Genomic DNA, 24156 nt, shown 5'->3' on the forward strand with positions numbered 1-24156 from the left:
GCGTGTGATTTCTATCAGCTCAGGAAGGGCAACATGGAAGATTCTAGAAATTAATGAACTTGAAAGGAACAGATGTGTATCCTTCTCATTCATATCTTAGTGTAAGGAGAGACCTACGAGAGGGAAAGCCTTTGTTCCCTGTCCCCTTCAGCCAGGCTGACTGTAGGCAGAAGGACAGCTCGAAACTAGTTTGGTGTGGAAACAGTGGAGAGGACTCCTCATTTCCATAGCTACATCTCTGAGTGGACATAAGGGCTCAGCACATGGAAAGAAAGGTTTCCCCGTTTTGGATTTTAGGAGTAAAGTGCACTGTGGGATTGTTTGCAGCAGAGTAAAAAATGGGTACTCCTATGAACCTGTACCCATTGGTCACCCCCACCCACTGGCTAGTGCCATCCATACATATGACCCCCCAGGGAACCCTGCTCATAACCCTTTCTGGACATGTGCAAGTCCAGATGAGGGCTGAACCTGCTATCTGTGACCTGTGTGGAGATGTAAGTTAGGGCCTGGACATCTTCCCACTTCTACCCACGACTGAGAAGAGGACTCCAAATGTTTGTTTGCTGACCTTCTGTGTGGCTCCTGGGTCACAACAAGCTGCAAGAGGCCTTTTTTCCTGGAGTGACCATTTGACTGGTAACAACTAGATGTTGCCTGGACCGTGGTGGTAGCCTTTACTTGAGTGAGTTCTAGTCCCTACAGACTGTCCCAGAGAGGCTTAGAAGAGTCCCAGAAGAGCTGCTCCTGAAACCCTGAAAAGTTGGGACTTGGAACATATTTGGACTTCTAAGATCTCCAGAGCATAAGAGGCCCTCTTGGCAAAAATGTTCAATTTCAATGCAACTTCCTCAGGTACTGCTTCAGGCTTGCCCCATTGGAGGAATTTGAGCTCCATAAAAAGACTAAAAAGGTCAAATCTAACATTACTGTAACCTCCATTTACTACTACCTAGACCATTTTTTAAATAAATACTAATTATGTTATTGAAACAAAAATAATGTATTTGTGTAGTAAAGGTGTGCCTGGTACAAACTGAGTTGAAAAGGTTTCTTCCCCTGCAGTGTTTCTGTTTTTAGGCACTTCACAACGCACGGCAATGAGTCAAGGGAGGAAAAACTGATAGAAAGGTCAAGACTCTTATTTCATTCTGACTGTTCTCCAAATCCTGACATTCAACACAGTGCCATAGATTTGCCTTTTCAGACAATGCCATTCATTGTGAATGCAAATACTTCTATCTTCTTGCAGATTGAGAAACCAAAGAAACGTTTAACACTAGTATTCTGATGTGAACCATTACCTTCAGTTTCCTCATGTTTCATGACTTCGGTGATGAACCCCTAACGACCAGAGCTGTCTACCGTATGACAAAGACATTGTCCCCTTAGATGACCAGTGCTGTGCAACATCTGACAAATACAGTGACCCACCAGAGGACAGGCAGTGCACAACTTATCTTGAAGGCAGTTAACCCTGAAGAACCTGCACTGTCCACCATATGAGAAAGAAGGAATCCCCACAGGATCAGTCCTGTACAACTTAACTTAAGGCAAAGATAATGAGCCCTAATGAGAAATGCAATGTACACCTGGAGGACTAAAGCTCTATACCCTGTGATTAAGACAATGAATTCCAGAAGACCAGAGTTGTCTGTGTCTTGACTGAGACATTAACACCCACCCATTAAACTGTGTAATGCCAAGATCTTTTAGCTGAAGTTCCGTTGTAGTACAAACATCTGTGCTCTAATAGTATGACTCTTACACCAAGCAAAGTGTTAAAATAATGTGGCTAATTATCTATATACGCCATGACGCTTCAAAACGGTCTAAAAGTAAAAGTTGTAAATCTTCTAATGAACATAATCAGGAGAAGCCAACATTTGAGGGTAACAATTATGCTTTTTAGAGAGGCAAAAGGCACTGGGGTACATACGTGTATATGTTTGATGCACTTTATTGAATCTAGAATGGCATCTAATCACATTTTAATGCCTCATTGGGTGTTGTAGAGTGACACTATACTCTATAGTGTACTGTACTTCATAATTCGTCCTACAAATGAGAAGGCTGGGGCAGAATAATGGTTTTGCTGGTACAGAAGAATGTAAAACTAAAGGCAGGAACAATGTTAAGTAATTGATAGAAGAATGAGGAAGTTAGATGCAAGAGAAGTATGGATTTGGGTTAACAGAAGACCTGTAGAAAGGAGAAGGCTTCTTAATCAAAGTAGCTTGGAGTTGAGGATAGGAGAAGACTGTAGATAGAAGATTGCAGAACATTTGAATGGTGGTGGAGAAGCTAAGCTAGGCAAAAAGTAGAGCTGAATGAAGGAGGACTGTGGAGCTTGGGATAGGAGAAGGCTGGATCTGGGTGGGATAAGATAAGGCTGGAACTCATGGGTAATAAAGAAAATGTTGGACATAGGAGTGGAATGCTGGAAATGGAGCAGAAGACGGTCAAATTAGGGAAAAGATTTAAACTGATACTATGAGAATGTTAATTAAAGCTGTGGGTGCGAGATGGCTGGGTTTAAGAGATGATTGAGGATACATGATAGCTGAAGCTGTTAATGCAGTCACAGGTGAGGACAGAAATGGGGAAGAAGTTAGATTGAGTATAAGGAGCAGCAGGAGAACAGGGTGACCCGTGAGTCTTCTGATCTCTCACCTGTTGTGCCGTCTCCCCAAACACTTTAAAATCTATTTGAATACTTCCGATGTAGCAACTAACTCAGACTTGATTGCAAAGTTATTTTTCTCATGTACAGTTACTGTATAAGTAGCTTTAATATGAGAGTGTTTGTGTGTGTGTGTTTAACCTCAGACAGTATATATAGGCATGATGACACCCTGTACTAGCTACAGGCATACAAAAGAACTATCTTATGCCTGATCACTGAATCCTTACTGGAAAGTCAAACAAGCCATCCAAGTAATGGCTAACACAAAGCAGCAGGAAAGCCTACTGTTGAAGAGGTATGGTCCAAAGCTCACTTTCTCCTTTTACTTCATTTTGTAGTTTCATGGACAAATGATGACATGAAGCCTAGTACACAGCTACATTTGTCTATAGCCTGGTCTATAATTGGCTTATGCTAGAGTAATAATAAATGTCATTGGGAATTTATTTTTGGTTTAAATGGGGCCCTCACCAAACTCAGATAGTTTTATTGCAGAAAATCAGCAACTTAGCTCATCTAATTTGATTTTGAAATTTTCTGGAAGGCAGCATTATTCTAGACACAGGTTTCTCTTAAAATGTCATTTGCTTTTACTTTCTCCCCACAAACATATTCTTATCGACATTTGCTGTGATCCACTTTAAAGCAAATTTCACTGTGATTGTTGTAGAGCAACTAAATGAGGAGTGTCCAGAAGGGATATATCAACATACAATGAATATAAATGGAAAGCGTTTATAGAGTCAGTGATTTACTGGTTATACTCTTAATGTATTGGAGTCCTTTCAGTTTGGATGAACATTGAACATAAGTGAAATGAAACACTGAGCTTTGGGATTATACCACTATGTAGAGAACTGAGTATTTCCTTTATGTCTTTGTCACAAAACCTTTGTACGAATTGAAACAGAATGAGGATTTACAAGGTATCAAAAAGTGTACCTAATTCGCATATGTTCTGCTTGAAGAGGAAGTATGTCATGCCTATAGGCCATTTAGAAGAGGTGACAGAAGAATTTCCTATGTTAATTAGTGTGACTTCAACGTTAGTCACTTTTAGGCAGTTTGAGTTGTGATGCATAGAATTCTGTATTTGTGTGAGGCAATCTTATTTGATAGTGACAACTTGTTCTCTTTCCAGTTTCAGGTTGATATGTTTGTTAATCACATATGTATATTAGCTTACATTGATTTTGTCCTGGTCTGCACAAGGATCCAGGCACATGTTCAAAAAGGATTAGCAACAAGGGTGTGATTGTGGAAACAAAAGAGAATAGTTTAACCAGGTGTATCTTACTTTAAGGCGTTTGAACTACTTAACGTGGACAAAGTTGTTGAAAGTTAGAGAAAGGTCTAGCAGGATTAGTGTTCCTTCTTGGCCTAGGCGCTTAGTTTGTAGCAATTCCTCTGATGCTTAAGAATTTTAGTTACATTCCCAAATGCTGGTGTATTTGTTTGGTAATCACTTTTATTGGTGAGTTATGCATATTTTCTTACTCTACGATTGTACAATGTAAACAGTGTGCATTGCATGTAGGTATAGGAGGGCTCACCAATTAGCACAGTCCTGGACAAGCAAGAGAGCAGTACAATGACTTTGCAGGGCCCATGAGGAGGGCGCCAGTTTCTTAGATGATTTAGACAAAGGCAGTTTTTTTAACTTTATGGAGGCAGCATGCTACATGCAAGGCTGCTGATTATTCTTCCAATTTGATGTGGATCTGTGTGTTGTCTGTATACATTTGATGTTCGACACTGTGAGTGACAGAGATGAGACATGGACACCATACAGGTAATTAACTTTCTTGTCAAGAGTGCAGATCCTTGAGCGACCAAATGGATACCATGGTAGTGTGCTCCTAGTTTGATAATGCTAGGTCCCTGTGATCTGATTCCTTCTAGCATATTTCTAACTTGTGGGCCATGTCTTAGTGACATGAAGGACAAAGTCAGAATGTGGATATTTACTATGTTGTGAAAATGACAATGTATTCGGAGAGTAAGAGAAAGGAGCTGAAGAGCTGTCATGGTATGCGCATATATCTCTGTCCCCAAGAATTTCAGAAGAACAGGTGGAAGTTTGTTCTATCCTCATGTGAACTCGGTGGAGTTTTTATTAGATATTTGTAACTTTTAGCAAGATAAATTAAAACTTCCTTTATGAATCAGAACAGGGAGATAGTTCAATTGATTGTCGCAGGCATGCATCATACAAATATATTGAATGTCCATGCCCTGATGGTTATTTAGTGTGTTTTAATATGTTACTCATTGTGTTAAAATGTTTGCACAGAAGACATCCTTTATATGTTTCTCTTCAAAGTCTTGACACCTTCTTGTAACAGGTTATTTGTTCCATTAACAGTAAATATTGTCATGAAAAGAGCATCCCGCTCCCATAAAGTTAGCCATCATAAGACATCTTCTAGGAACAACAAGCAGCAGACCACATTGAACCCAATCCATTATCGGACTGCAAAACCCTAAATTAGAAAACATACAAATTTAGGAGACACTTGCCCTCACAACCACACATTCTTTTGAGTACTGCAGTGATGCAAAATATCCTTGAATAGGCCCTGGGCTCAGTAGCTGATATCCAGCAAAACACATGTATGAGTCACTGCACATGAATGGGCCTCTGTGAAAAACTACTATATACAAATTATGAAGAAGATAATCTGCTCAACACAGCTTTTATTTCTCTAATTGCTTTTTTTCTAATATATGTTGTGCGACAAATTATGTGATTGTCACAATACATTTTGGTCTCTCACACTCAACTATTTGTAATTCGTCTCGAATATTGGTAGATGATAAAATCATAACGTGCTTTTATAGCACTTTAGACAACACTTCAGCAATTGCTAAATCCTGTCAATACCAGCTGTTACTATTATCCAAATAATTGTACCCAATTTACTCAACTTGGAAAGATAGAAAGCTGAATTGAAATTGTACAGATTTATACTCGTGATCTGCAGATTATTGTAGATTATCTAAGCCAATCCATAATGTATGGCCTTCATTGGAATAAACTCTAGAGAGCATATGGATAGTTTACAATCACTTTTATCCTGTAGACAGACATGTGCCATCAGAAAGCATCTTAGGTGAGAGACCTGTCTTAACAATGGATGGAATGTTATGTTACCATGATTATAGAATGTAGGTATGAGAAAAGGAAGTGTGATATCTTGCAAGTGACAGTTGGACTGGAAGGTGGCGGTCGCTACGTGTACTTGATGGTCGTGCTTTATTATTATAATTAATTTAAAATAAACTATTACATGCATTCAACAAATTTATATTTGCGACGATGGAGTCCAAGCACATAGCAGGACAAAGAAAACGCTCATGTGTGATCCCAATCACAAAAAGCCACCCAATAATCCCCTAGGGACTGGGTATAATCAATAACAAAATACAATTGCCCCTCGAGGAACCATTTCAATTTCCATATGATTCAAATTCATGCCACATTCGTGATCAACAAGTAAACATCTGCAGGAGAAGAATATATGAACATGTACATATACCCAAATATATCAAAACATGATATTTATTTTATATTCAAATACACTTTAAGTATATCATTGTTTGTTCTTTTCATATTAGATGTATATATGTGCAACTACATCGTCCTGATGATAGTCCTGTGGATGTCTTAGACCAATGGGGGACCGAAACGTCAACGCCTAGCACCGTTTTGCTCATTGGTCTATTTTTTAGACTATGCATCTGATAAAATGCTATGTTTGATTTTCATTTAATATGGTATTTCAGTTGTCCATAATTCAAGCAAAAGGTGTTTTTACACTACTGTGAATAAGTTTATAAATGTCAGTAATGTGTCCGTTGCCAAACATCAAATGATATACTTAAAGTGTATTTGAATATAATAAATATCATGTTTTGATATATTTGGGTATATGTACATGTTCATATAATCTTCTCCTGCAGATGTTTAATTATTGATCAAGAATGTGACATGAATTTGAATCATAAGGAAATTGAAATGGTTCCTTGAGGGGCAATTGTATTTTGTTATTCATGTGTGATCAAGGCATCCTGCAGCATCAAGGGACCTCCGGCATCAGGTCTAAACCAAGGTTGAACCTTATCGTTGGTCTTTGTCCCATTCCCTAGACATCGCCGCTGTGGAAGGGAGACCTTTGTAACAAGGTACTAATCTATTAAAAACCCAAACGCTGCATTTCTGGTGCTGGAGGCTTCACTTTCTCATGCACAAGTGTGAGCTCCTTGATATTTGACGTTTAACGTTTCTCACGTTACGTGTCTGCCATTTTGAATTGGGCCGCATTCATGACAAGTTCAATGCTACATGCGCGCCATTTTTAATTGGGCCGCAATTGAGGAGATTGTGCATGGCGTCATACTAGCCGGGGGGAGGAATGTACAGCGCGCATCGGTGATGCGCCAACTGCACAAGAAAGCCTGTCATTAGTTGTGCCCCGTTTCTGTGGAGCCAACTAACATTTACCCAATACAATCGGTTATGCGCTCACTCTATTTTTAAACAGTATTAACATATGGGATCTGTCTTATCAATTGCACATGGGCCTACATTGGTGTTACTAATTGTACATTGGCCAACTAATATTGAGTTATCCAACGCACCGATGATGTGTACACCCTATCATTAAAGTATACAACTGTGTCCTCATCATTGCCTGCAGGAATTACGGTGATTTGCACACCTAGTGTAAATGCCAGGATCTTTATCATGTAACTGTTGCAGTGATTTGCACATCATTTGGGAACTGCTTCATCATTTACTATGAATCGCGCATCGCGCAGTTTAATTTCATAGTCTGCATTGTGTATCTATGGTTTTCTGCTTCCTACATCATTCAGAATCTGCAACATGTTTCGAGGTGCTTTGAGGATTTTAGCTGTGTCCTGCGAGTACAAAGACTCTGAAGAAGAAATTATCAGGGACCAAGTATTGGAGAAAACAAACAACAAAGAGAGTGCCAGAGGCAATGCTGTCGGCACCTAATTGAACATTATAGAAGGCAATTGAGACTGCAACTAGAATTGGGAGTACAACGTGATACATGGAACAAATGACTGTATCAGAATCAAAGTCTCAGACTCAGAGTGTGTTGCGGGTTAAAAGTAAATAGAATAAAGGGAAAAAAGGATGAAATGGAACAGTCCTCGGATAAGTCTATCACAACTGATGACATATAAGAAACATCATATCATGGCTTCCATTAATTCAGTTGCCCAAGCCAAGGCTCCTGGCACCGATAGCATCCCTGGTTATCTGTTCCTATATGACAGAGAAAATTGGTCGGCATACATTTTAACATTATTTTACACCATTGCTAGGGGTGCCCCTATACCTCAGACATGGAAGGGAGCAGAGGTGATCCTTATCTATAAAAAAAGTGACAGGTCATCGCCCAGTAACTACAGACCCATTAGTCTCATCAACTCAATACAAAAAGTGGTCTGTCAAGCACTTCTGGTAAAAATACAGGATTGGATCAGCGAGAACAATATTTTAACTCCCTTCCAAGCTGGTTTCAGAGATTAGACCGGCTCAGTTGACCAGGTGTTCCGCTTCCTTTTACTCTTCTGAAAGATTATGGTTATTGGCTGGGGTAGTTTACATGTGGCTTTCATTGATCTAAAAACCGCCTTTGGCCTTGTCCCCGGACAGAAACGGTGGCAAGTCCTATCAGAAGTAGGGATTCTATCTCTAGTAATTTACCTCCATGATGCCAACTTAGCTAAAGTCCACTTGGGTGACCAAGGTCAGCACACTGATGCAATTGACGTGAGCAGGGTTGTCAGCCAAAGGGGCGTTTTGGCTCCTACACTTTTTTCTCTCTATATGAACAACGTTGTACAGTATCTCCAGCAGGAGACCACAGATGCACCATTGCTCAGGAGCGAAAGCGTTGTAACAAACCTGTTTGCGGACGATACCCTACTTGTGTCAGAAACCCCTGGGGGGTGCCAGCTATCGCTCAGTTGTTTTAACAATTTCTATAGCTCGGGTGGCCTTGAGATCAATACTTCCACAACAACATTTTTGACGATCAACTGCCAAAAATCATATACGGGTAGACCAACTTTGGGAGATATCCCGCTTGAGAGTCTCAGCACTTTCCAGTTCCTGGGCATAACTCTATCTGAACGTATGTCCTGGAAGCCTCAAATGGTTTAATCTTCCCTGAAACTCACTCAAATAGCTGGGGCCCTGAGCAAGGGGCATAGAACTTCCCATAGCAAACCAGTGGCAGCACCACTGCAGATATGCAAATCCAAAGCGGTGAGCTCAGACCTTTATGGGGCAGAGCAGTAGGGTTTCGAAAGGATGGTCGATCTATCTAGAGTCGGGAATACATTTCTGAGGAGTATGGTCCAGCTACCTCAGAGCACGCCCCTCCACCCCTTAAGGCTAGACCTGGACAGCTGACAAGGCTAAGCTTCGACCTTTGCTGTTTTGGTGGAGGATTAGGTCCACTCCCAAGTCATATGCTAAGGCCCTTGATGAATTCATCTTCCTAGATAAGCAGAATATGATTGGGTGGCCAAGGAATGTAAAACACCTTTTAGCCACATAGGGCTAGAGGGCCACTGGGAAAATAGGGACCCAGCTTCACTCCCTACTAAAGATCATATTGAAATTGAGTATTGGGGCTGGGTAGCTCAGTCAACGGTTGCTAATCCTAATGAGGGTCGGCTAACCTTGGAATTTATGTATTATAAATCCGTAGCCTCCCTAGAACAATATTTAGATATCATTCACCTAGTGATAGGAAATTATATATGCATTTCAGATTAGACACGCTTTCCTTTAATGCCTTCAACAGCTCTTGACGCAATTCCTCAGCATCATTTCGGTCCTGCACTGCTAAAGTAGAATCTCCAGCATATGTTCTGTTTGCCTGTCTCCAATTTATTTACGTCCGAGAGCTAAGTGGTTAGCACCTGTATGCAGGCAGATGGTGACACGTAATCATGCAGAAGCTTTGCGAATACTCAGATCAGACCCTGGACCAGTGGTAGTCTGTGCAGCCGGAAAGTTCTTGGTCCATATGTTGGTCATAAGGCGGAAGCTGTTGCAAGTAGGATAAGGTCAAGGAGGATGAAGAGTATCGTATTTTATCTGTTTATAAATAATTGGAAGCTTCAGCTGAATAGCATACCATGGGTTCCCCCAAGGTCTGCACAGGTTGCATATCAATTGATCGTTGGCTACATAGCGGACCCGATAAAAGATTATGGCTTCCCAGAGGTTTTTGTTGTCAATGTTTTGGGTGTTTTAAATAGAGGGTTGAATAGCACACAAGCTATAATCCTGGCTCTAGTCCCACATGGTTTGATGCTTATGACATGCTCTTAAAGCTTTTATTAATTTGTAATCTTTTATGTATGAGTTGATTTGCACATTGCACTTTTAGGACCCTGTTGTGCAATGCCTGTCCTATTCATAAGTCAATCTTTTCTGTTAGAGTTATACTGTACATCGCACTTTCATGATCGCACAATCGAAATAAAGTTTGATGATGATGAGAAAGAAATGCCATATAAACAATTAGAATGTTATAGATGTGGAAGCACATCTCACTTAGAAAATGCTAGTGTGTGTCCAGCCAAAGAGCGTTCCTGTGCCAAGTGCATGTAAAAGGGGCATTTTGCTAGAGTGTGCAGGTCATCATGTACTTCGCCCCCCTCCAAAGTACACAGGTGTGGGCTTTCCAATATGAGTAAAAATGGTCACTCCACAAGTAATGAAAGTGAGATATTAACTATCAAGAAAGTAGTTTTAGAGGAAAATGATAAAAAACAATAGGTGTGCGTAGTATCTTTAAATTTGTTAAAAAATCCTTTATGTATATTAAGGATAAATGGTGTAGACGTAAAAGTGATGGCAGATTCCGGTTCTCCATTCATATGGTTGAGTAATTTGCCCTGTAGATTACGGTTGTAAACCCATCGAGGTGGTAGGTGAGTTTTTGGAATTGGGTTTAAAGAACAACAATACACAAAGCATAGTTTATATGGCTAAAGACGATTCTTGTTTATTGGGCTGGCACAATCAAAATAATTTGGGCATTATACTAGATCCTAACAATCCTGATCAGGTTATGTCAAGGAAGAAATATGTTCAAATTCTAGTCATAAAAAAGCCAATGGGAGGAGGATTATCCAGATTTTTTCAAAGAAAATCTAGGTCTATTTTTTTTTTTTTTTTTTAAATCTGTTTTATTGAAACACTTGACATACAATTACATTTCTTGTGTGCATAATTCAAAGGGGGAAACAACAATTGGAGTAGCTCGTACAGCATCAGAGCGAATGTTGGCGACAGTTGAAATCCAATACATGCACTTGTAAATAAAGAAACTCCATTTGTTGTCACGGGGCGATCACAGCATGCACCAGACCATTCGCTTCATTGCTATATTACAGTGTAATTCGCTGTGCCGATCTTACCAGGGTGCCTGACCTTACCCGTCAAGGCGGGCAGCCTAATGGCCAGCCGCACCCTCGGTGTCCGCAACCCTCTGGCTAGCGATGTAGCGTGCTGGTCCTCAACAGTGGGAATCACCAACCAGGCCCGGTACCGGGCAACTTGCCTGTGTGCTGTGGACGGCTAGAACATTCAGTGTTTCGTCTCCGTAGGGTAGAAGGTTGCGGCAGTGGCTTGTATGTGTGCTACACTCCTGTGTCTAGTCGCCGTGTGTCAACAGTGAAAGGTGTGAGTGGGAAAGGCAGATCCAGCGTGGTCAACTGGGGGGCGACCTGTGCCGTAGATGCCACTGATCTAAACTATGGAATAACCGGAAAGGAAGTGAGGGTGCAATGAACCCCATCTCGGGGAGGGGGGGGGGGTGCTGCAGTGTGGGTCCCGTCTAGGTAGTGCCGGGTGGAACGGTCTCGCAGGGTGCTGGCCTCTAGCGTACACGGGGAGATGGTACAAGTGGTGTGAGGCAACTCTAAGTCCCAGGGTGGGGGTGCATTGGTGTGGTCGACTGTGTGTGTGGCCCCCGTTGACTGGTGGAGGGGGGGGGGGAGGGCGGAATGGGCGGTGTAGTGGGGGGGGGAGAGGAAAGGTAGGGGTGGGGGGAGGCGAGCATGAGGGGAGGGGAGGGGGGGTATGGGGGGGTGAGCGAGGGATGGCAGGGGTGGTATTTCATGTCTGTATGCGCGCGGCTCCCGTTTCTCCCCTTTTCTCATTGTGCAGCCTGCTGCCCAGACGTGTCCCCCCCGTTCCACTGGGGAGGAGCCATCCCCTTACATCACCCCTTTATCATGGCAGGCCCTGGTGAATGTTCGCAGGAAGCCCTCCCATATCTGGGCTATCGGTATGGCCCTCAGCCCCGCTGTCTCTTCCCTAAGTAGCACCGTGCCCTCTGCGGTCGCCCAGTAGATGAGGGAGGCACTCCAGTGTTTCCTCAGGGGTGGTTCCGCTGCTTTCCAGTGACGGGTTATGAGTCTTTTGGCGGTTATCAGCCCCAGATCCCAGAACCTCATGTGTGCTTTGTTATGTTTTGTCCTGGTGAGGAGGCCCAGCACACAGGTGTCCTAGTCATGGCGAAGGCCCAGCGCCGTCCCTTTCGTCAACAGCGTGTTGACATCATGCCAGTACGTCCGTAGCTTGGGACACAGGCATATGTAGGAGATCCGCGTTCAGTAGCGCGCATCGCGGGCATTTGGAGGTATCCAATCCAAAGTAGCGGTTAATCTTGTCCGGGGACAGGTATGCTCTGTGTGTGATGTAGAACTGTATGATTCTGAATCTCGAATTGCGGGGAATGTGTTGCGGTCCCTCTAGGATCCTTTCCCACTCTTTTTCCGACCAGTCCCTCCCCCTATCAGTAGTCCACCTGTCTCTGAGCGACTGTAGTGAGCACGTCGTGTGGGACCTCAGCGCCTGCGTTAGCCAGTGTACGACGTGTGACCCTGCCCCCATAACGTGTAGGTATTGTATTAAGAGGTGAGTCTCGGGTTCCGTGGACATGTCGCCCCAATGTTCCGTTAGGACCCGTATCATTGATGCATGCATCAGGAAATGTCCCGCTGGCAGTCCTGGATTCTCCGCTAGTCCCTCGAACTGTACCAGGGTCCCGTCGTCATATAAATCCGCCATTGTCTCAAGCCCCACCGGCACCCAGTCGTGCAGGCGCGCTGCAGTCACTACTCCCCCAGGCCTGGGCAGTCCCTCCAATGGTAGAGCTGGCGCGTAGGGAGTAGTCTCCTTGGTCAATTTCAATGCACGCTTGTAGCATCGCAGTGCCACTGCTAGGTGCAGTTGCGTCTCATGTGTCGCACCTCTAAGGGGGTGGAACAGTGCGAGAGCCTCCGCATGGGTCAGGGCTGGGACTGTTGAGGCCGTGTCGTTCAGGTTTCTACCCGCGAGCCAGGCCACCACCCACTGGAGCTGCGCGGCGAGGTAGTAGTGCTCTTGGTTCGGGACCGCAAGTCCCCCCGAGGACGTCGGGGCATACAATTTCTTCAGGGCCACCCTTGGTCTCCCCGCATTCCATATAAGTGCTCGTGCTAGGGTCTCCAGGTCTTTGAAGACCCGAGCTGGGACATACACCGGTATGTTCGAGTAGTAGTACAGAAGTCTAGGTAAGACTATCATTTTGGTCAGGGTGATTCTGGCCGGGACATTGAGCGGGAGCGTGCCCCAGAACCGGATCTGGGCCCGCAAGGAATTTATGGCTCGAATCAGGTTGCCATCCAATATATCCGCCGCGTTCCTGTAAATGTGAATGCCCAGGTACTTGAAGGTGCCGGCATACCATGTCAGTGTCGTGTCCCCTAGCTGTACTTCGCACTCGAAAATCTAGGTCTATTTTGAAGTGTCATGCATAAAGTGAGAATATTGGAGGATGCACATCCTGCAGTACATAAAGTCCTGAGGGTATCTTTAGCTTTATGACCAGAACTTAAGAAGAAATTGCTCAAATTGGGTAGTCAAGGTGACATTGAGTCCATCAAGAGTTCTGATTGGGTACCTCCAGTTGTTTTAGTTCGGAGGTCCAGTGGGTCCATTCGTATGTGTGTGGACCTCCTGAGAGTTGAAAATTAATGTTAATAGTTTTGTAAAGCACGCAAATGCCAATCGGCATCTTGGCACTAGTGTTGGTTATGACAGAAACAACACGAAGGCAAAGGGGGGAACTTAGACAGAGGAGTGAAGGATGTGTTGATCGCCAGCCCCTCCTAAATATCACAGAGATGCTATCCACTCCGAAGGGTGGTAAGGTTCTCAGTTTCCTCGACATGGCTTTAGCATACCACCAGATTAATCTACACCCTGAGTCACACCATTATACTGCCTTCATAGCCCTGGAAGGTTTGTATAAATTCTGACACATATTCTTTGGGTTAGCGTCAGCTTCTGCTGTGTTTCAAAGAGTGGTTGAAAGTTAGTTTAAAGAAATGGATGGTGTGATTTCATTCCAATAGAATGTTTTAGTCTTTGGCAAAGACCAAGTGCAACATGGCAAAAGGTTACATCAAGTACTTTCCCTTCTAAAAAAACAGTGGGTGACACTCAGGGAGGAAAAGTGCAAATGTAACACCCCTGTTATTGATTATTTGGGCTATCAATTGTCAAGCACGGTTTGAGCTAAAAGCTAGTTTAGTCAAGGCTATTGTAGAAGATATCAATCCTACAGAAAACAAGGACCATCATTTATGAGGTTAATTGAATTTTATACCAGATTTATCCCCAATTGCGCAGGAAAGAAATATATTATAAGAAATATCTTGAAAAAGAATTCTAGCTTTGAATGGTGTAAGGTGTGATCAGGAATTCAAGATGGTCAAGAGTGGAGTGATACATGCCCATCCTTTGAAACCTATTGATACACAAGACAAGAGTATAATCATGAATGATGCTAGTCAAAAGGGTTTGGGGCAGTCCTCATGCAATGAAGGAGGGACAGGGCAGAAATTGCATCAAGAAGTCTGAGAGGTGCTGAGTCATCGTATTCAGTGATAGAAAGGGAAGCATTAGCATGCTGGTAGGGCATCGCTCATTTTAAACCTTATCTATGACTTTCTCACTTTACTCTATGAGTTAATCATAAACCACTAGTGCAACTATTTACCACCAAAGGAAGGGGAAAAGCCACACCTCGATTTGCTAAGTGGCAGAATAGACTTCATGAGTACAATTATCAATTGGAATATGTTCCTTGAGCCAAGAATGTGTTGGCTGATTGTCTTTCCCACATGCCGATCTGTGAGCAAGATGAGGAGGAACTAAAGTATAGAATGATGAAGGAGATGTGGTGTGCACAGTTAAAAGTCACTTGGAGGGTGCTATGTCACACAAGGAATGGATAGCTGCATGTGATGCAGACAAGGAAATGAGATAAAGAAAGGCATTCTCTAGGGTTGATCTAAATGGAAATCAGAAGGAAAAGCTTGCGAAGGATATAAGTATGTTTTTGAGGAATTATCCATTGTGAATGGAATTTTACTATATTTAGATCTTTTAGTGGTGCCTGAAGGAATGAGGAACAAAGTGTTAACTTTATCTCACGAGGAGTATATAGGAATGTGGGCCGGGAAGAGGAGAATACAAGAACAACTTTGGTGGGTTAGATAAGAACATAGAACATTATGTGAGGAATTGAATGAATTGTGCGATAAGTGACAAACCCATCAAGTTCCTAGTCCCATCAAAGCTATAAAGGTCCCCCACAAGGCATGGAGCAAATTGGCGATTAACATCATTTGTCTGATTATTTATCTGTAAATGGACAAGAGTATGGCATAGTAATGATGGATTATTATAGCAGTTGACCAGAAGTAAAATGTGTGAAGGTACCCAATAGTCAAAAGGTGATAGAATTTTTAGAATCTGTTTTTGCAAAAGAACAAATTCCTAATGAAATATTAACAGACAAAGTGTGCCAATTTACTTCAGGGCAATTTGCCGAGTTTTTTAAGTTTTCAGGAGTTAAACACACAAGAACATCCTTCTATTATTCCAGGAGCAATAGTCTTGTTGAGAGATTCAATCATGGGGAGTGGATGTAGCCTTACGTCTAGAGCGGTCGACCTCGGAGCTGGGGAACTGGGTTCGAGTCTCGGCAACATCGCTCAACATCCTGTGATTCTGAGTAAATCACTTAATCTCCTCGTGCCTAACAAAATTGAATGTGTCCTTCTGTAACAAAACTCGGGCTCATGTAAAGTGCTCTAATACCCGATTTCTCGGGTCCAGTTTGCGCTATATAAAACTCTGGGGAAAGAAAAATCATGTCATAAAATAAAACATACAAGTGGCTAAAATCAATGGGTTGAATTGTAAAGAAGAATTAACATTTACAGAATAGTGCCTAAAGGAGGTACCACATTTTCTACACCTTAGAAGGTGATAGAAGTGAGAGAAATTGTGGTGAAGCTGGATGCTGCTAGGTGGTGGAATAAAGACAAGATAGCAATAGATCATTGGTAAGTCAGGAATTCTCTGAGTATCAGAAGGGGGATCAGGAAGGATGAGGCGATGAGTGAAGGGAAATATAGCACAAGTTGAACTCCTTTGTCAAGGGAATTGAAAGTGGACAATAACAGGAAAGATACAAAATGTAAATTGTCAGAGAAAAGAAAATGGTAAACAAATTTCATGACTGTGTTCTTGATTAAGATTAATTACATACTTTAGTCCTCGAACTTTCACCTGTATATTGAGTGATTCTTCCAGTACATCTTTTCTTGTCATCAGTATATTGATGTTGTTATATTTTAAATATTGTGCTAAGTATGTATAAGTTCAATGCATGTAAGGCCCCATATGATATATTGTGAAATATTCTCCTTCCCAGCCGTGATTTCTAAACTGCTGAATGTTACAAGAATCTTCTCAGTATTCAAACCTTCTGAGTTCTGAACATCTACAAACAAAAGTAAACAACCTTAAAGTTTGAGTTGAGAGGGGCTGTCCATAAACCATCAAATAATATGCTTATCAGCAAGTTGCATCATCATCTCAGATATCTATGTAAATGTCTCCTATTCACTTCTCTAAAGACTATGTGAAAACATTGCTAATCACTAACACTATCTGGGCTAAATTAGACTGAAAAGTCTACCTTGCTTTCCTTAAAAGGTTCCTAGATGTCAAAAGATTCAGAGTTGCACAGAAAGACTTTGGTCAAGTAAAATACTTGATTAGAAATCAGAGGAATGCCACGGTGTCATGCAATTTCCCAGTTAGACAAATAATCTGAACATTCCCTAAAAAAGAGATGGTGTCCTAGGACTGGACCAACCCACATGCACAATGAATTCGACAGGAACATCACAACTTTCTGCTCTGGTTCTCATATTATCATTTAAACATCAAATAGTCTTGAATAAGTTTTACTTAGTAATATCTACCTAATCCTAATGCTAAACCGAACCATTACCCTATATTAAACTAATAATATGGTCATTACATTCTAATTAGATAAATAACCAACCATACATAAAACCATCACTGCCCCTCTTGGCCTTGTTCTTTTTCTGGTGGGCCCCACACATGACAAGGGACATACCCTGGATCAGGTTTTTTCGTCAGTCCCTTTAGTGGATATTGAGCTTCTCCCGGTGCTTTGGACCGACCATAGGTTGGTCAGGTTCTCCATACTGAGGAGTGAGCAATTACCTAGTAGCGCCCCTACACAGTATGGTTCTGCCTCGAGGGCACTGCACAGAGTGACTCCTGAGCTGCTAGCTCAGGCTTTTGTGGACCATCCGTGCCCCCTCTCTGGTGACTTGGAGCAGGACGTTGAGGCCATGCAGGTGTGGCTGTCGGAGAGGCTGAATGATTTAGCCCCCGTAATGGCCCCTCGTCCCACGGCCAAGCGGGTTTCTGCGCCGTGATTCACTGAGGCACTGCGTGTCACTCGTAGCCAGTGTAAGGTGGCTGAGAGGGCGTGGGGTCTTCAGTATGACGGGGAGGCCAGACTTGCCTATAGGATAGCGGTCAAAGCCTACCATTGCGACATTCTCCGCGCGAAAAAGGAATATCTTGCCAGAAGGATAGAGGCTGCCTCCAACTCATGTAAGGAGATCTTTACTGTGGTGAGGGAGTTCACGACCCCTAGAACCAACTTGCCTTAAATAGCGTCATCTGAGTCGTGGGTCTGTGATCTTGCCAAGTTCTTTACGGACAAGATTAAAGCGATCCAGGACTCCTTTTCAGAGAGGTCTGCTGATGGGTCTCCTAGCATTGGGGCTGGACTAGTTCCATCGTCCACTCGGGATGTTGTTCCGGCGGAGTTTCCCTTTGTCTCCACCGATGCTTCCCTTGCACTTCTGGCCAGTCTTAAATCGGATTCGCCATTAGACCCCTGTCCGGCCAAATTTCTGGCCAGGATGGCGCCTGTGGTCAACCCATTGGTCAACCCTCTCTTGAATTTGTCTTTGAGTGAGGGGAGGGTCCCGCGGTCCTGGAAAAGGGCTGTGGTGATTCCCCCCCTCAAGAAGCCTGGATTAGACGACGAGGTTCTGGCCAACTACAGTCCGATCTCCCTCCTCCCGGCGCTGGCTAAGATCACAGAGAAGCATGTGCATGGCGTTCTTTCTAGTTTTCTAGAAGTGAATGACCTATTGCACCCCTCGCAATCCGGTTTCCGTTCTAATTTAAGTACGGAGACGGCACTCCTGGAGGTGTCAGAGGTTATTAGGGAGACATTGGACTCAGGAGGCAAGGCCATGCTTGTCATGCTTGATCTGTCGGCGGCCTTTGACACCGTTCCCCATGAGGCACTTCGGTCTGAGGGGGACGGTGTTCAAATGTTTTACATCTTTCCTTGAGGGTCGCCGATAAACGGTCTGGGCCTCCCCGAGCTCCGCTGAGATGCCGCCTTTGGGAGTCGGAGTTCCGCAGGGTTCTGTGTTGAGCCCGACTCTTTTTAACATCTTTATGACCCCTTTGGCGGCACTGGTGGAGTCCTTTGGGGCCCAGATCGTGTCCTACGCGGATGACACTCAATTGCTCTTCACATGTAGGAAAGTGTAGGAAAGATCAGGATTTTGATGGAGTGAGCATTCGGGGTTGCCTAGGGATGGTCTTCAACTGGTTCCAGCGGAACAGCCTCAAAGCTAATTCCAACAAATCGGAGGTACTGTTCTTTGGCTGTGCCTCGGACCCTGAATGGCGGGCCTGGTGGCCAACGGATATGTGTCCCCCTGCTCAGGCATCTCAGGTGGCTAAAAATCTGGGAGTTAAGATTGATAATAATCTTACACTGAGATCACATATTCTTGGTTTGATGGGCACTTGCTTTGGTATTCTGAAGATGCTCCGGAAGTTCTTACCTTTGCTTACAGAAGAGCATAGAAAGATTACTGTGCAAGCCTTAATAGGCTCCAGATTGGACTATGCCAACGTCCTATATTTAGGGCTTCCGGACTATCTTGTTCAGCGGCTGCAGGTTGTGCAGAACTCTGCGGCTCGCGCCATCTTCGGCCTCCATAGGCGAGCTAGAGTATCCAGGTTGGTGCAGTCGCTTCACTGGCTGCCCATCCGGAAGCGGATTATGTTTAAAGCTTTGACCTTGGCTCACAAAGCACTTTCTGGCTCGGGAGCAAGGTACTTACAGGACAGGCTTGTCTTTTACCGCCCGGCTCGATCTCTTCGGTCGGAATCTCTGTTCTTGGCCGTGGTCGCCCGAGTGAGGAAGGCCCGCACCGGAGGTCGCTCCTTTGGTTTTAGGGCCCCTCAGTTGTGGAACACCTTACCTCTGGCCTTGCGGCGCACTCCCAATCTGTTCTTGTTTAGGAAGAGCCTCAAGACCGGGCTTTTAAATCTTTAGGACGTCTTTCTTTCCCTTATCTGTTTCTGTCTTATGGTGTTATGTTTTTCACACTGAGCTGCCTATATAAAGCGCCGGGACACTCTTACTGAGTAACCGTGGGCTATAGAAATAAAATATAACATAACATAACATAACATAACATAACAATACCACCTCTCGGTTTGCCATTAGGTCTATTGGCACAGCTAATACTGTAACCCTCCGGTAAGGCAAGGGAAATGGCGGGGTTCGTAGTGTCATTGAGCCATGTTTCCGTTAGGAAAAGCAGATCCCACTTGTTATCTCGGAGGGACTGCCAGATGTCAAAGGCATGTTTGGTCAAAGATCTGCAATTAATAAGTGCAGATCTAACGGTCAACGGGGGGTGAGCGCTAGAAATAGAAGCTGAGGTGGGGGCGTGGATTGGGCGGGATGTTAAGCCAGCAGATGACAAGGACAAATGACAAATTGTGCAGACAAAGTCCCGGCTTTGGGCGTCCAGGAGAGAGCAAGAGTGGGTCGTGCAGCGGGGGTCTAAAAGACAGCAGATCGGTCCGGGTATATGGCGCGATGTTATGGCTGGTGGGTCAGGCAGGAGGACCGGCCCCGGTCGTGGACGAGCGCAGACGAGCTTGCCTTATGCGCACCTTCGGCGCGCAATCGTCGCGCCCGCTGCGCTCGTCCGCTGCGCTTCCGGTCCATACACATTTTTATGGTGGAAGGACGATGGGGGGGGCGTGGTTCTGAGTGCGCGTGTCCCGATCAGGGCGTGGGGAATGACGTTGGAAAGCTCGGCGATTTCGCCCTTTCCAGCGCTCGTTTTTGCGCAAAGAGAAGTGCCTTCACACAGCAGTTGTGAGACAAAGTAAGTGCAGCATCAGATTAAAATTTAAATTTTCAAGTTTAAAAAGCACAAATAATACGATCTAGCAGGCTGCTCCCGGCTGTGCCTCAGGAGTTTGTCAGAGTATGTCAGCGCGCTTGTTGTTCAGCGCGCCTTTTATGACACTAGCAGGGGGCGTGGCCTCTGAGTGGGCGTGTCCCAATCAGGGCGTGGGGAATGGCGTTGGAAAGCTCGGCGATTTCGCCCTTTCCAGCACTCGTTTTTGCGCAAAGAGAAGTGCCTTCACACAGCAGTTGTGAGACAAAGTAAGTGCAGCATCAGATTAAAATTTCAATTTTCACGTTTAAAAAGCACAAATAATACAATCTAGCAGGCTGCTCCCGGCTGTGCCTCAGGAGGGGGGGTTGCGTTATTTTACAGGGTTAGTACCCTGCGTTGTTCCCTATTTTTGGTGGAGATTGTTTGGGCACTATGCTCCGGTCGAAGTCTTCCTGCTTGGAATTTGTGGCCAAGGGTTTCATGTTGGTAGGACTTTGAGTTAGGAGCTTTATCATATTTTCAGTGTCAGCAAGCCTTTATCAGGGCAACTTTTGGTTTCTTTCCAGAGCGTTTTTCTCTGGTAAATTTCTGTTATGGGACTTACACTCTTCTGGTTATCTAGAGTGAACTTTACCCCTGTTGTACCTTTCTTTGGGTATGTTGTGTTTCTCTCAAGGGTCGGTGTCTACACCCACCTTTGTTTACCAGGGTGCCTACCCTGTGGTGTACCCATATTTGGAGAGGTTGTGGGAGTGACCACCCTTCTTTGTTGCATTGGTTTTTATTCATCTAAACCATGCTTTGTTTCCCTAAGGGAGGGGGATGGGCGTGTAGTTGTAATGTTTAGCATCTCATTGTATTTCTACTCTTGCTAGTACATGATTAGATTTGTGTATCTCCTTATTGTACTTTCATGTAAATGTTGTATTTGAGGTATCTCACTTATCTCTCTCTATTTCTGCTGTCATCCTCTAAGGAAGGAGGATGTGTAGTAAATTACTTATCTACTGTTCTCCACTGAATAGAATGTACCATGACATCATAGAATGCCTGGGTGTTCTTCTGGCTCACAGTGTCAGTTGGTCAACTCAGGCTGAGCTGCTGGGAGCTTGCTCCTGGTGGGTTTTGATCAATACTTCCTATCTTCTCCTAATTACCTAACCTAGAAGGAATCTACAATAAAGGATTATCTACTTACACAGTTGGACTGTGCATCTTCTTTTACCACATGCTGTAACACTGTTGACTTTAAAATAGAGTCAGACTTTTGAGACTCTACTACAGGGGCTTATTCTCGATGTTGTCTACAGTGAATGGAGAGTAACCACTATTTCTAGGGGCAACTGTGACCTGGGGAATGGCTTAAAAGAAACACTAGAACCCTAATGAGAATGATGTATTTCCTTCTGAGTTGATAGCCGTAAAATATAATACTTTTTTTGTTACAAAAGTAAGTATTTGGCTGGACAATCATTTATTGCTGCTGCGTGCATGTTGAGTTTGTGAGCCTGTGTTCACTCCCCTGAATCCACCTCGTTCCCTGAGGGAGTCTTGCAATGCTCGGGCCACAATATTACTGAGAGCCAAGGGCTGAAGAGGCATTTGGACCAGTTGCTCAGGACCCATTGTAGATCGGGTCCTGGGACATTAGGAATAAAAATCCTGAATGACCATGGTTGGGCCTTGTAGCTCCTCCTTGCCCTATGGCCCTCTGACCGGGGTTTTGCCACCAGCATTGTTCTATGTGTGATCTACGCCTTTAGTAAAAGGCGAGGCAATGTTAGATCCTTTTTTAGTATGATTTGTTTTGTAGTTTTGAGAGTTCTTTTTAATTATATTACTGTTATATTACTATAAGATAATAGTAACATAATTGTGTTGTTTTCAGTGTTATTTGAGGATTTTGTATGGTTTGTAACCAACATAATACATTTCGACTTAACTTGAATGATTGGAATATGGAGGGAGAAGATATCACTTCTGCACTTGGACCCAAATGGATTGATTTTGTTTTCATTTATGTTAAGTTTAAGGGCATTTTTACTCATCCATGTTTGTTAATTATATTTTAATAACATATAAAGTACAATGAAGAAATGAAGCATGTTTAGATGGACTTAGTGTGTTTTCAAAGATTTACCGTATAACTGCTTTCTCTTGTCTCTTTCCATACAGGTAGAAGGCTTTTCAGTGGGCTGCCAGTTTTCTCCAGATGGAACCATTCTAGCTACTGGAAGTTCTGAGGGAAAAATATATTTCTATAATTATAATACTGCCAGGGTTATCCATACCCTTACTGCTCACAGTGAAGCTTGCGTCAATCTATCTTTTCATCCAGTACTCCCATCACTCCTTGCAACATGTGATTGGGAAGGAACTATTAAAATCTGGCAGTAATGATTTTTTATGAAAAAACAGTATTGGGGGTGGGTGAGGAAGGGGACTGCCTGATGTTGTATTTACATTTTAGTACGTTGTGTGATAAACCACAGTATTTTTCGAATGATGTATCATTAATAACATTACTGTACTACAAAGGTACATGAAAGTTGAGTCAATTTACCCCATAATACTTATTGGGTGGGTGCCTTTGTGTTATTTTAAAAATAATGAAACCAATTGAAGCAATATGACTGACACAGACAGCACCACCAGTTAATTGCTTGTTACTCAGATTAAAGCAGTTTAGAACAGCAATTCTCAAAAACAGTTTCACTCTGTTTTATAAGTGGTATCCACTATTTGTTTGGATTTGTCTTTCTTCTTTCTTCAGTAGGGTATACAGATTATTTTATAACTTTTGCTTTCTCTTTCTTTATCTCCTTCATCCAGCTTTCCTCATCAGCGAGGCATAGTTTCAATGTGCTGAGCTTTGTTCTCAGTCTAAATGTATCCAAGTGGTAGAGAGTTTCTGAAATCTCAGCATCCTCATGTTCAGTGTCAAGAGACAATCTGCTATGCGAACGAGCACTGTCCCTGTGGTCATGTCCAGACACATCTCACAGTCAAGGAATTATAATATCCCTCTGCTTATTGGCTACAACTAGTAATTGAGCCCTGCATGGTGCAATCTTTCTTGACCTCTAGGTTTAATAATACATATTAGTTAGAGGCACACAACAAACAATAATGACCCCATTAGGATGGCGGGCGGATCGCCCCTGCCGGGCCGGCTGGCAGGAGCGATCCGCCCGCCATCCTTCCAGCAAAGACCCCCCCCCCCCCCCCCCCTCCATATTACTATGGCTGGGGGGCCCGCAGCGGACGGAAAGACCGTCCGCCGCTTTTACGCCTGGTCGACAAGTCGACTGGGCGGAAAAAGGTTCAATATGGTGGCGGTGTCTGTTAGACACCGCCAGCCATATTTGGATGTGGGCTGGAATATGCCTTCCAGAAGGCATGCAGAGTCTGCTTGCCGGGGCCTGTTGCGGCCCTCCAGGGACTCCAGGGGGTGAGGGGTGAACATGGGGGGTACCTATGGTAACCCCTGCAATTCCATGCACAACATGGCAGGCACCGCGCTATGCCTGCCATGTTGTGCATGAAACTGCACGTCATGCCTTCCTGGCATTGTGGCGGGCGGTGCTGAGTGTACCTCCTGCCACAATGTCAGGAATGCAGGATGCGCCTACCTGTGTGGCAGGAGCATCCTAATGTATGCAACGAGGCTCCGACATTGATGGCGGGCGGTCCCATTCCACGGGAGGTTGCAATATCCTAATGACCCTCTAAGTATTAGTAGAAATCAACTCAGAAGTATTCATTTTATTGATCTCAAAGGAATATACAGC

General features: G+C 43.7%; 1 protein-coding gene across 3 annotated transcripts in view; it reads left to right on the forward strand.

Moving 5' to 3' along the window:
- Positions 1-23072, forward strand: part of WDR25 (WD repeat domain 25) — an 850076-nt gene extending 827004 nt beyond the window's left edge. For all 3 annotated transcript variants that reach the window (XM_086937810.1, XM_086937809.1, XM_086937811.1), the window contains one exon: positions 22541-23072. In XM_086937810.1, coding sequence (XP_086793936.1) covers positions 22541-22762 — 222 coding nt within the window. In that variant the 3' untranslated portion in view covers positions 22763-23072. The remainder of the gene's footprint in view (positions 1-22540) is intronic.
- Positions 23073-24156: the final 1084 nt, after the last annotated feature.

Source organism: Lissotriton vulgaris, chromosome 9 (genome assembly GCF_964263255.1).
Source record: "Lissotriton vulgaris chromosome 9, aLisVul1.2, whole genome shotgun sequence".
Taxonomy (NCBI): Eukaryota; Metazoa; Chordata; class Amphibia; order Caudata; family Salamandridae; genus Lissotriton; species Lissotriton vulgaris.